The following is a 14556-nucleotide window of genomic DNA, read 5'->3' as shown; positions in this document are numbered from 1 at the left end:
CTCCATCTCAAAAAATAAATAAATAATAAAATAAGAACATCAAAGTTAGAATGTGGTCTAGCAGCTGCAAGCCAAGTCAACTTCATCAAAGTTAGCAACATTGCTCATTTACAAACGAACAAAACTGAATTTCCCAGAAAATTATGTACCATACCTAGCTTTTTCTGAAATTAGAAGGGTAACAATCAAGAATTTTTGTAGCTCTAAACTGTTAACTGCATTACTTAATAAATTTTGGGTCCTTTTAACAATGAAAGGAGAGAAGAGATCACAGAAAAAGTTTCCAGATAAAGCTTGTGTATTGGCTAATGGTAGTAGGTCGTTCTGATGACCCTGAGCATCACTGCTAGCTTTCCAGTATGAAAAGTTGTATTTAAATTCTTTAAATAAGTGAAAAATTAACATTGCATACCATCTCACCCCTAAGTATACTTGCCTATCTCCTGACTTAGTCATCCCTTAACATTCAACAACTCAAGTTGTTTATTGCTCCAGTTTATTAAACATTCCAGTTTTCCCAAAAACTGAGCTAAAGGCAACCACAAAATAGTTATGTTCATCATATAAGCCAGAGCTGAATATTGATCCCTAGTTTAAAAAGTCTACTGAAAACGTCAGTTCAGCTTTTTCTCTGGCATACACTTAGATGTTATTAATCAGGCCGTTATAAACAAAACTAAGAGTTATAATGGATAGATTAAATGACTATGTAAGTTGTGTAACTCTAACACTGTTGCCTTACAAGGAAAACAAATCGATGTCCTACCTACTTAAAGTATTATCTTTAGAGGGACTGGTAGGCATTATCTTTAGAAGAACTGATTTTTGCCCTCTGCTCTCAAGGAACATCCAAAGTCTATGTGGGACACATGGTCAGTTTGAAAAAAATGAGGGGAGGGGGCAGCAATAAAATATGTCCATTTATTTTGAAAGGAGCTGTAGGGAAAACAAATATCTTAAAACTGAGAGCTACATAAATTAACAGTGTTTTGAGTAGTGACGTGTGTAGGAGAATATGGTTGATGTTTCTAATCTAATAGAAAGATTAGAAAAATGAAACAAGTTCCACTGCTGATATTATTCAATATTTGTATCATTTTATTTTTGCTAACATTTACAAACCTAGAAATGCCCTTCAAACCATCAAAAGGATGTACACTTGAAAAATGCTTTCCATACTGGCAGAAACAGTATTTCCCAAGTTGTTGAGAAAAGCTGATAAATTTTCAAAGAATTCGGAATATGGACCTTTTGTAGGTTTTAAAGAACGCAAACCAGTTGAAAATAGAAGCCTCATGAGCTTTTATCTTAGAAAAATGCAAAATTACGTACATTGGGATCTCATCTTACAGTGTCCTTCATATTGCCAAAATGTACTTATTAATAGAAAGTCTTGGCTTATAACTAAGTCTTACATGTGCAAATAGATTTGAAAGTTGAAACCCGGGGCTAACATACCTAAATTTGTAAAATTTTATAAACCATAAATTGCACCACCACCTATGTATTATTTATCTCGTCTCCCCCAGTAAATGGGCTGAAAGTTTGTAGAATGACATGCTACCTAGCTGCAACAGCACAACAGCACAGTCTATTGCTCAGTCCATTTTTAACTAAGGTTTACAACAGGAATCTCCAACGTTACCACCAGAATACACAAAGAAAAATATATTTAAAATTTGACACTGAAAATATAGAGGAACACATTTCACTTTTTTCAGCATACAGTTACCAAAGTTTACACAGTTAAGCTGGAAAACCTTGTATTTAACGAAAAATAATTTTCGAACAAGATTACAATTTGTTCTACTAAAACTACCTCTGTTTCCCCTCTAGCCAAACAAACAAACAAACAAACGAACAAAAGTGGGGATTACAAAAAATAGTCATTTTAATACTAACATAATGGAAAAGGACAAAATGACAAGGTTAACGAGCAGACAAGATCAGCACTATGGCCAGTCTTTCTCTACGGTTCCACAATTCCTAACCCACATTTTGCCAAATCCCACTTTACACAGTACTTAGACCTTCACCCACCTACCCACCCACCANAAATAATTTTTCGAACAAGATTACAATTTGTTCTACTAAAACTACCTCTGTTTCCCCTCTAGCCAAACAAACAAACAAACAAACGAACAAAAAGTGGGGATTACAAAAAATAGTCATTTTTAATACTAACATAATGGAAAAGGACAAAAATGACAAGGTTAACGAGCAGACAAGATCAGCACTATGGCCAGTCTTTCTCTACGGTTCCACAATTCCTAACCCACATTTTTGCCAAATCCCACTTTACACAGTACTTAGACCTTCCCCCACCTTCCCCCCCACCCACCCCATTTATGACGGCGATCACCTTCCGGGCAGGTATGCGAAGTCAGCCCCACTTCCAGTAGACAATCGACTAGAATGGCTCAGAAGTGACTGAGTCAGAGAATAAGAAAATTATAAACTGAGCAATTAAAACAGATAACAAGTTGTAAGGTGTGCGGAGGGAGGGTGTCTCAAAGGGGGCTAAGGGTACGGGCGAGGAGCTAGGAGGAGACTTGGGGCGACAGGGAAGGGTTTCGAAGCAGTCCTAAACAGGAGTGCGCAGGAGAGGCGAGTGAAGCAGCTCCAGTCAGAAGATCCAAAAGAAAACAAAACAAACGCCATAGCGTTTCCTCTGGGAATAACCTGATGAAAGGGACTCTCAGGACGCCCCGGCGGGAGGCAGTCCCGGGAAGCACAGGAGGCCGGGAACTCACCACCTGGTAGCGCCCAGTCCCCGGCTGGTGGTGATCCATCCTGCCCGGCTCTGGATCCGGCTTCAGAGCGGGGGAGTTCTCTCCGTGCTCAGCTCCTTCGGCCACCCCCGTCGACGACGTCGTCGCCGCAGGGCCCCTTCCGCCTCCGTTCCTGCCGCCGCGGTCTCCCAGCGGAAGCTCTTCACTTCCTGTGGCTCCCGCAGCGGCAGCCGAGACCTCCGCGTTGGTCGCGGTTCCGCGGAGGAGCACCGGGGCGCCGCGCGCGCTATTGAGCATGCTCGGACCGCTCGCGCAGACTCGCTGGCTCCGCCGGTGTCCCATCCGCGCCGCCAGTGGGAGGGTATAGCTGGGTGGGAGGAGATGGAAAAGTAAGGCAAGTCCGGGGGAGCTGTCTAGGTTGTCAACCTGTCGAGTGGGCGGTCGCAGAAGGCGCGCGGGGGGCGGGAATGACCCGTCCTTGATTGGGCTTTTCTATGTGCGCGAGTCTCGCGCAGGCACGAGCCAGTGCGCCTTCTCACCACACAGAGACAGAGGCTGACAAGGGATGGGGCCGCGTTCCTAGAACACCTGAGGACAGGTCGCCCGGGTACCCGACACTTCCTCGTATTACTCACCCAGCGTAGGACGTGGGGAGGAGATTCATCTCTAGAACATTGCTAAAACGCTTATTCAAAATCATTCGTAAGATAGGGGATTTTTTAAAGACTAATATAGAGTAGTTCTAGTTTACAGCAAAATTGAGAAGTTAGAGAGATATCCCATATACACTTTGCTCCTACGCATGCATAACCCCACCCCCCCCCCCGCCGTTATCAACATCCCCCAGTAGAGTGGTACATGTGTTACAATTGATGAACCCGAATTGACACATCATCATCACTCAAAGTCCATAGTTACCTCGGGGTTCACTCAGGTTGTTGTATATTCCTCGAGTTACGACAAATGTGTAATGGCAGGTATTCATCATTGTAGTATCCTATAGAGTTATCCACTGCCCTGAGTTTCTTCTGTGGGATGATTAGAGATGGGGTCTCACTATATTGCCCAGACGAGTGCAGTGGCTGTTCTCAGGCACAATCATGGCTCACTGCAGCCTGGAACTCCTCGGCCCAAGCTATCCACCTGCCTCAGCCTCTGGAGTAGCTGAGACTACAGGCACCAGCTCTTTGGTTACTTTTAAACTTTTTTCCACTTTTGGTAATAAGAGATTTAAAATCCAACGGACTCTCCAGACAGCTCTCGAAGAGGTGTCCAGAGGTCTAGGTTACTGGAAGGACGTTAGAAGAAAGTAATGAAATCAGATAGGATTATTTTGTGGTAATGCTCAATAATTCCAATGGATTTAACAGCAGGGAATCACTTGGGAGCATTGTTAACAGCATCTCAGTGTCTGCTTAACCACACATGACACGGCATAAAGCATATTTCTCTAGCAAGTAGAAGAGTATGACAGAGCAGTGAACAGTACCTTTTAACCTGAAGACTAACGTTAACCCTCAAAACTATGGTGCTGCTTGATGTGGCCCAGTTATGTTTTTAAGATAAGACCACATTTTCCCTAAATGATCTTACAGTGGAGTCCCCTGAAGGGAAGGAAAGGGATCTGGAGCCCCATTTACTTTATTTCCTTCATGAATGTCCAGAGGACATCCTTGAAATGAAGACTGCCACTGGGTGAGCCTAATCAACTGGTTGAAATAGCAAGATACAAAAAAAAACCCCAAAAACTCTTTGAGAGATTGACAACTAAAAAGGTAAGCCTTCCTTGTAGTTCTTTTTAAAGCATTCATCAACTCTTCCTATTTGTGCCATTTTGATATGTCTAATAGTAGAAAGCATTACTGTGCTAACAATAAGAGGCAATGATATCTCATACTTAAATATTGTTAAACTTGCCTTGTTTTGATCTTAATATATTTTAGTTTCTAAGCCAATAAACATATGCCATTTTATTGGTATAACTGGTATAAACGCTCACTCTCACAATTTCACTCCAAATGGTATTGCTTCTCGATGACCAAATCAACAGCCAGTGTCAGCAAACTGAAATTAGATCCTTATATCATTTACGATCTATAAGATTTATTTAGAACTCAATTTTATATGCATATGTGTTTTCATTAATCATTCATGTGTTCATTTGTTTCTCAAATAGACGGCCACTCAGAGCAGAGACCATTTCTTACACCCAACGCAGCACTGAGAACATAACCGTAAAAATCAAAGACCTGATGAAAAGCAGACATCTTGAATCCTGATAGAGTAACAGATTCTATTTTACCCTCCTCTCAGATTCCCTGAACATTTTGCTAATCTAGTGAAGTAACACATTCAGCAGGAAAGCGTATTTTTAATGAGGAAGAGAAAGGGGAAGGAGAAGTAGAACAACAGCTTACTAGTATAGAGCCCTTTCTAAGCCAGTACTATGCATCTATTATTTTAGCCTCACCACAACTTCATGATATAGGCACAGTTGCACTCCTGGGTTAACAGATGAAGGGGGAAAATAAGGCACAAAGAGTTTCATGAACTTGGCTAATGCCAAATCGCTAGTAGGTGATGACAGACCTCAGAGCCTCCACCATATTAAGCACTACATTAAGCTGATATTAAGTGTAATGTACCTAATAAAAACAGTCCTTGTCTCTTTCCTCTTCCTAGCCACCACTACTGTGAAACGTGCAGAAGACATAAAAAGATAGCAATGTATCACAAAGAGCCAATCTGACTTCTTTAAATCCCACCTTCTTGATCTATGTAAAATAATGATTCTTATTCATCATCCCCAAAAGAGGCATTCTGAGCTTCTTTTGCCCACTTTACAGCTAAGCCCGTGTGACCTATAATGGACCATTACAAGCAGAGGCACTGAGTTGTCCCACTAGGAGAAACTTACTTGTGACGCGATGGAAATAACAATATTCTTTACCATTTTACGGACCTTAAGCAACATCCAGTAATATTTTCAGTCTCTGGTATTATGGTGACAGCTCTAGTTATCTAAGGAATTTGCGGTGGTGCAGCACTAGAAGCTACCTCAAGTAGAATTGTAGAATTTTAGTGCACTTCACTAACACCTCTCGTTCTGGCCTGATCAATTTTCATCTCCAAACACACAGCCACCCAACATTTTACTAGTGCTGCTCTGCAGTACTGGAGAAGACATGGAGATAAGCTGCCCAGATTCCCTTTCAAGAAAGCACACTCTGCCCAGCTGGAAGGAATGTGGCTGTCAGACAACTTCCAGTTGGTTGCTTTGTCAGGGTCTCCCTCAGCTTTCAACCTGAGGAGGTGCTATTTTCAGGGTGGCACCCAGCCACTAACTGAGCAAGGCAGTAGTACAAGGCTCTGGCTATTTTTGCTAGACACTGAAGCCCTTTAAGGGACAAACTTTGCTTCAGAGTTCCCTGTGAAGCTGGCAGAGACTTTTCCAGCTCTGCAGCATGTTGTGACAGCTTGCCCTGCCCAGTCCTTTTTCTTTTCACAGATGTTGCTCCCCAGTGAATCTCTTACACTTAAAACTTTATATCAGCATCTGCATCCTGGAGAACCCAACTAAGACAAGTACCAAGATGTATAGTGATAGGGGAGTATTATCAAAATTGTGTTAGATAATCACAACTATCATTTTACATGGTTGGTGTTTCATCTTCAGAATAACTCTCAGGACTCTACATTGTTAGCATTTTCTCATGTGGATTTAATGTATCCGTAAGCCTTCCTACTAAGAATGACTTTGATGGTATTCTATAGTGTGATGCTGTATAGAGGTCATGGGGATCTCTTTGCCTGGGGCGTACTTCCCACTGGGAACCCCTCCCACCTTCCCAGAAGCAGGGTCATTCCCTCTAGAGGTAAACTAGCAACTTAACATTCATCATCCTCTTTCTTATATTGTCAGATATATTGAGCTGCACACCCAAATGCCAGGATTCTTCGTTGGGATTCCCACCAGTTAAAGAGCAATAAGACATGCCATTGCCTACAGAAAGCCATCTACACAGGCCTAAGTCACAGGGAGGCGATGTTCCAAATTTTCCTTACTACTTCACTGATTTTTAGTTTCTTATCATTTCCTTTACCACATAGAACTACTCAAAGTAGCTATTGACGGTTAGTGTGATCACAGATCTTAGTAATGAATTGCATTTGGAATATGTATGGTTTTTGTATAATTACCTGTAGAATGACTAGAAAGAGGTAAAATTTTATATTATCTGAAAATTTCTATTTCTACCTAATGAAAATTCACTAGCAATCATTTTCTGGACATTAAATTCTAAAGTATATATTAGAAAATATAAGAAACTATTGCTTTTCACATATAAATGAAAATTAACACAATAATGACTCCAGTTTTATCTCTGAAACTTTTATAATGTGTGTGTGTATATATATCTCTCTCTTTTAATCAGTTTGTAGGCTTGAACCTCAGTTCAGCTTCACATAGTGTTTCTTATTTAACTGGTTCTGAGATTCCTGTCATCTGTTCAGCTCTATAATTTTAGAGAGGATATCTAAGTGAGCAATTTTAAAATCAAGTATCCACTTCTTTTTCCTCTCTTTATTCTCCTCCAGTATGTTGGAAGAATCTGAAATAAAACTTTTTATCAGTCAGGATTCAACTAGAGAAACAGAGTCAGTAGAAGACATATCTTAAGAGATTTATTGCAGGGAATTGGCTTACAGTTCTGTGGGCTGGTCCAGCAAGTCCAGAATCCACAGGGCAGACCCCTGTAACTCTAGGGTTGGAGTTGAAGCTGCTGTCTACAGGCAGAATTTCTTCTTCCTCAGGGAATCCTCAGTTCTGCTCTTAAGTACATTTAACTGACTCAATCAGACCCACCCAGATTATTGAGGATAATCTTCTTTACTTAAAGTCAACTGATTCAAGACTTTAATTACATCTATTAAATCACCACAATGCCTATGTCAGTGTTTGAATAATTAGGGCTACAATCTAGCCAAGTTGATACAGAGAACTGACATTCCCTGTTTATTTAAATACAACAAACTAATATAGTATCTATATAATAAAGATAAAAGTAGAGGAAGGAACAGGAGAAAGGAAGGAAGTACCACAGAGTTAGCTTAGAAATGTAAATGAATTTCCTAAATTTAAGTTTTCCTATCAGCTTTATATAATACATATAGTTATATATGATGGCATCACCAGTAAACACTTGGAAAAGATCTGAATTCTGATAAGCTACATCTCAGTCCTAACAATATTTTTATTTAGCATTTTCATTTTTCCTTTATTTGTTAACAGGCAACAAATGTGAGCAAATCAGTAGCCATTTTGCTTTGGGGAATTCATATTTGAATTTGGAATAACTCATAAGTTATTAAAATAATCTTTGCTTTACCTTGGGTATGGAAGGCTGTTCTTTGACCATACTAAAGCAGGACTTTCTATGTTGTTATCTCCTTTTTACTCTGTAAGCCATAGAAGAGCAGCAAAGTCACTGAGCATAGGGCTGTTATGACAGGTGTCCCTTAACTGGCTAATGTGATTATTGTATAAGAAGACAGATACTGTGTGTGTGTGTGTGTGTGTGTGTGTATGTGTGTGTGTGTATGTGTCTGTGGTGTGTGTGTCTGTATGTGCAAAATATTAGGAAAGAGAAGTGTGTCCTATGCACCCAGATCTTCTTAATATGTTAATGTGCATTTGCTCTTTTTATTTCTTAACAGAAACCAGGCCTCATTTGTTTAACACAGTCTAATGTCAGTACACTGCCTCACCATTAGCAACATATTATGACACAACAATAAGATCACCATATAAGAAGGTTGCCTGATTTCAGTCCTGATGATAAAGGTCACTAAATATCTGAAGAATAAAATGACAATGATAATCAGATGGAATAACTTACCAGATGCTGCCTTTCTAGAACTACGAGGAAAATTATACCCATTTCCTGGCTTTAACATTCAAATAGGGGAAAAAACTACTGGCCTGACAAAGCCAAAGTAAGCCAAGATAATGTTTGGGGAAAAAAAGGAAGTTCCTTTTGTATCTGGCAGGTATATCCTAGAAAAAATAAAATATTTATATTGCATTTCATTTCAGCTCTCAATTATATGTGAAATTTTCATGAAATACCTATAAATTCTGTTTATGAAGATGATTATTGAGAAATCTGTCATGATTTCCCCAGTAAAGGTGAAGACACCAAGTGCAATTCCAGATACTGACTGTAAAAAAAAAAAGCATACATTTAAGTCTTTAATTCATCTTGAGTTAATTTTTGTATACAGTATAAGGAAGGGATCCAGTTTCAGCTTTCTACGTGTGGCTAGCCAGTTTTCCCAGCACCATTTATTAAATAGGGAATCCTTTCCCCTTGCTTGTTTTTGTCAGGTTTGTCAAAGATCAGATGATTGTAGATGTGTGGTATTATTTCTGAGGCTTCTGTTCTGTTCCATTGGTCTATATATCTATGCTGGTACCAGTACCATGCTGTTTTGGTTACTGCAGCCTTGTAGAATAGTTTGAAGTCAGGTAGCGTGATGCCTCCAGCTTTGTTCTTTTTGCTTAGGATTGTCTTGGCCATGCGGGCTCTTTTTTGGTTCCATATGAACCAAAAAAGTAGTTTTTTCCAATTCTATGAAGAAAGTCATTGGTAGCTTAATGGGGATGGCATTGAATCTGTAATTACCTTTTCTTCCTATCCATGAGAATGGAATGTTATTCCATTTGTTTGTGTCGTCTTTTATTTTGTTGAGCAGTGGTTTGTAGTTCTCCTTGAAGAGGTCCTTTAAATGTAAGACCTAACACCCTACCCTAGAAGAAAACCTAGCAAATTCCATTCAGGACATAGGCATGGGCCAAAGACTTCTAACTAAAAACCAAGGCAATGCAACAAAAGCAAAAATAGACAAATCAGATCTAATTAACTAAAGAGTTTCTGCACGCAAAAGAAACTATCGTTCAGAGTAAAGCAGGCAACTACGAATGGAGAAAATTTTTGCAATCTACCATCTCACAAGGGCTAATATCCAGAATCTACAAAAACTTAAAAAATTTACAAGAAAAAACAAACAATACATCAAAAAGTGGCAAGATATGAACAACAGGACACTTCTCAAAAGATGACATTTATGCAGGCCAACGCAGACATATGAAAAACTGCTTATCATCACTGGTCCATTAAGAGAAGTGCAAATCAAACACAATGAGATATGATCTCACACCAGTTAGAATGGTGATCATTAAAAAGTCAGGAACAACAGATGCGGAGAGGCTGTGAGACATAGGACCGTTTTACAACTGTTGGTGGAGTCGCTAAATTAGTTCAACATTGTGGAAGACAGAAGTGGCATTCCTCAAAGATCTACGCTAGAAATACCATTGACCCAGTAATCCATTAACTGGGTATATACCAAAGGAGTATAAATCATGCTACTATAAAGACAAGCACACGTATGTTTTATTGCAGCACTATTTACAATAGCAAAGAACTTGGAACCAACCCACATGTCCATCAATGTAGACTGATTAAGAAAATGTGGCACATACACACCATGGAAGTACTATGCAGCCATAAAAAAGATGAGTCATGTCCTTTGCAGAGACATGGATGAAGCTGGAAACCATCATTCTAAGCAAACTATCACAAGGACATGAAACCAAACACTAATGTTCTCACTCATAGGTGGGAGTTGAGTAATGAGAACATATGGACACAGGGCGGGGAACATCACACACTGAGGCCTGTCAGGGGATGGGGGACTGGAGGAGGGATAACATTAGGAGAAATACCTAATGTGGATGACGAGTTGATGGGCGCAGCAAACCACCATGGCACATGTATACCTATGTAGCAAACCAGCACATTGCACACGTGTACCCTAGAACTTAAAGTATAAATAAAAAAAGCATAAATGTTACAAAACCACACACACACACACATACACACAAATACAGCACATGTACTAGAAAATCAAAATTTTTTTGTCTAAATGAGACAGATGATGTGGCTCCCTGTAGTCCCTGTACGTTCTTTAGAACTCAATTGTCTAGAAAAGAGAGAAAATGCATGTTTTCATAGAACAATAAAACTTTAGCCTTTATTTACCCTATAACTTTGAGATCACCCACCCCAACAGCTTAATTTTGAAGATATGGAACCTGAGGCTTAGAGAGGTAAATGCAGCCTCAGAGTGATATCTAGGAAGCAACTACCACCCCACTTCCAGCTTGATTCAAATGTGGTAACTAATAAAACAATCCAAAATAGTCCGTTGACCATTCCTACCTCATCCAACTAGAAATAGCCCTCCAAAACAGCACTAATAAAAATCAAAATTAAAAGAACTCAAACACATTATGAACTCAACATGTCAAAAATGCTTTTGGAAGAAACATTGCAGGCATTGTATTGTCACCAAAAAGGATAAATTCTAAGATAGTTGTGAATCCTCTCAGGGGTTGATGCTTTAAAACAAGTAAAACATCAACTTTTAAAAGTACAATAAAAAGTGTCCTCCACAAATAAGCATTGAAAATACGATAGGTACCTAACATTAGTTGTATGTATTCAAGCTTAAAAACCAAAGAATCCCAACTCCACACATACATTTCCATTTATGTAAGGTTGGGATAAAAGAGAACCTGAACACGTAAAGTGTGTGGGAGCCTACGTCGCTTAGTCCAGCCTCCAAATTTTGACCATGGAACTTTACCATGATTCCTGAAACAATACAGCTACATTGTCCAATATAGTAGCCACTAGCCACATATGACCACTTAAATATAAATGTTGAAATATTAAACATTCAGTTCTTCAGTCATACTGGCCACATTTCAAGTGCTCAGTCACCACATGTGTCTAGTGGTTACCATATGGGACAGAGCAAATATAGAACATTTGCATCATCACAGAAAGTTTATTGGACATCATTGCTCAAGCAGATATTCTCTTACTATTCACCTTGCATTATTCTCCTTCCAGCTGGGCTCACACTTGTAATCCCAGCACTTTAGGAGGCTGAGGCAAGAGGATCACTTGAGCTTAGGAGTTAGAGGTTGCGGTGAGCTATGATCACGCCACTGCACTCCAAGAACAGCCTCAGCAACAAGGTGAAGCCTCTGTCACTACAAAAAATAAATGAATAAAAAAATTAGACAGGTGTAGTGGTGTGTACCTGTGGTGCTATCTGCTTAGGAACTTGAGGCAGGAGGATCCCTTGAGCCCAGGAGTTAGAGGTTGCAGTGACCTATGATCACGTCACTGCACCCCAGCCAAGGTAACAGAGCAAGACCTTGTCTCAAAAACAACAACAACAAAACATCTCCTTCCTTCACTTCCTGAATTATCCAAATAATTTTGTAATAGCCTTGGTCCCAACTCTGCTGTATATTAGCAAGGTGACTCCAGATAAGTCACTTAACCTGTTGAGCTGGTTTGCTCATCTTTAATATCAGAATATTAATTCCATCCCTATCTGTCTGGTTGTTGTGAGGCTCAAGTGAAAATATAACCATACAAATATAAAGGCTTATAATTCCTAGAGGCCCTTTTCCTTTCTTTCATTTTCCAGTGGCTCCCAAAGAAGAAAAAAAGAAAAATTTTAAAATATTTTGCACTTAAAATGTGGAGTAAAAATTGTAATTCAGGGAGGATAGAGGCTATCTAATAGAACAGACAAGTCGGTTAGGTCTCCCAACTTAGCTCCATATTTTTTCTAGGCTATGTGTCTGAGCTTTTACCTTACATAATGACTCGTCACAAAATTCGTAATAGATTCCAGTGTGTGCAACCATGGAAAATATGTCACTAGTTGTTTATCCAGAAGTGAAACTATTATATAATATGTTTGTTGATCATAATAATTATGGCAATAATAGCTTACATTTATTGAATGCTGCTAGCATTTTGCTAAGTGCTTCATATGTATCAAGTCACAATTCATTGTATCAACTCACAACAAACATACAGAATAAGTACTATTGTTATTACCATTTCACATAGCAGGAAACTGAGTCTTAGAATCTTAAGAAATTTTAACAAAGGTCACAAACAACTAGAGAAGGAAGATTTCCTGGCTTTGTTTTTTTTTTTTTTTTTTTTTTTTTACTTTAACAACGTTTTATCACAATATACATCAACACAGGAAAGTATACACCTTATGTATACTTTAATATACTTGTACACCTTGATGATTTTTCCATCAACTGAACAAACCCATGAAACCAGCACCCACATTAAGAGACAAAATATTTCCAGAACCTCAAAAGACCCCAGTACACTTCTTGCCTCTACCTTTGTGCAAAGGGTAACCATTATCCTGACTTGTAACACCATCAATTAGTTTCTACTGTTTTTTAACTTTATGTACATAGAATCATACTATATGTATCCTTTTGAGTCTGATTCATTTTCTTCATGTTTGTAAGATTTATTCATATTGTTGGGTGTAGTTATAGTTGATGCATTTTTGTTGCTGTATAGTACTTCATTGTGTAAATACACTGTTTATTTACCTGTTTTACTAAATAAATATGACTGGTGAGCATTTGAGTTGTTTCTGTTTGGGGTCTTGCATTAGTTTCCTAGGGCTGCTGTTACAAAGCACCACAAACCAAGTGGCTTAAGCAACAGAAATGTATTGTCTCATAGTTCTGGAGGCTAGAAGTTCAAGATCAAGGTGTCAGCAGGGTTGATACCTTTGAAGGGATGTAAGGAAAAATATGTTCCATGCCTCTCCCATAGTTTCTGGTGGTTTGCTGGCAATCTTTGGTATTCCTTGGCTTGTAAAAGTATCACCCTGACCTCTGTCTTCATCTTGATATGGCATTTTCTCTATGTACATTTCTATATCCAAATTTTCTCAATTTATAAGGTCACCAGTATAGTGGATTAGGGACCTACACTTCTCCTGTATGGCTTCATCATAACTAATAAAATCTGCAACAACACCATTTCCAAACAAGATCACATTCTCAGGCCAGGACTTTAACATATGAATTTGGAGGGTGGAGGGGACACAGTTCAACCCATAAGAGAGCTATTACAAACAATACTGCAAAGAATACTCTTGTACATGTTGTGGTGAATATATGCGTAATTTCTGATGAGTATATTCCTGCAAATGAATATAGTGTGTATATATACACAGACACACAGACACGTGTGTGTATATTCAGCTTTAGTAGATGCTGCCAAATGGTTTTGTAAAATGGTTATACCAATTTTTCCTCCCATCATCAATGTATGGGAATTCCAGGTGAGCCACAGCTTCACAAATATTTTGTATTGTCTCTGTTTCTTATTTAAGCTATTCTGATGAGACTATAGTTGTATCTGGTTATTTTACTTTGGATTTTCCAGTGACTGTTAAACTCTTCTTTATATGCTTCTTGACCATCTGGAGGTCATCTTTGCTGACCTATTTATTTGTCTATTTTTGTATTGAGTCTCCTACTTTCTTTCTTGGATTTGCAGCAACACATTTTTTTTCTGGAAATGGGTCCCTTGTTAGATATAGAAATGGAGGTAAGGATATTGACGTCCCTTTTCATTCTTCTTGGCTTTAGGAACCAGGCTTCAGGCAGATGGTCAGATGTGGTCGATTTGCCTCACTTTGTGCCTCTTTCTCTATGCCTGTGTTGAAAATGCCCAAGGTAGAAGAGGAAAAAATCATACTACAAAATAGGGAGAGGAGGAATAAATTGGTACAGAACTGTCCATCAGCAGATGGTCTCTTTGAAGTTTTGTTTTGTGGTTCTTTATTTGACCTTTAGTTTCAGGGAGTGTGTTTGTCCATGTGAACATCCCAGTGACTATCTGTCTCT

At 39.0% G+C, this 14556-nt stretch overlaps 1 protein-coding gene across 2 annotated transcripts in view; it reads right to left on the bottom strand.

Annotated features, from left to right (window-relative positions):
- Positions 1 to 8410, bottom strand: part of NDFIP2 (Nedd4 family interacting protein 2) — a 76695-nt gene extending 68285 nt beyond the window's left edge. The window contains exons 1-2 of one of the 2 annotated variants that reach the window (XM_017871225.1): positions 8123 to 8410; positions 2754 to 3099 (exon numbers count right to left, since the gene is read on the bottom strand). In XM_017871225.1, the coding sequence (XP_017726714.1) occupies positions 2754 to 3074 (321 nt within the window). In that variant the 5' untranslated portion in view covers positions 3075 to 3099; positions 8123 to 8410. Of the gene's footprint in view, positions 1 to 2753; positions 3307 to 8122 lie in introns of those variants that run through there. The other variant, XM_017871224.1, reaches the window with a different exon arrangement.
- Positions 8411 to 14556: the final 6146 nt, after the last annotated feature.

Source organism: Rhinopithecus bieti, unplaced genomic scaffold, assembly GCF_001698545.2.
Source record: "Rhinopithecus bieti isolate Rb0 unplaced genomic scaffold, ASM169854v2 scaffold_4981, whole genome shotgun sequence".
NCBI lineage: Eukaryota > Metazoa > Chordata > Mammalia > Primates > Cercopithecidae > Rhinopithecus > Rhinopithecus bieti.
This window is presented reverse-complemented; position numbering and strand designations above follow the sequence as displayed.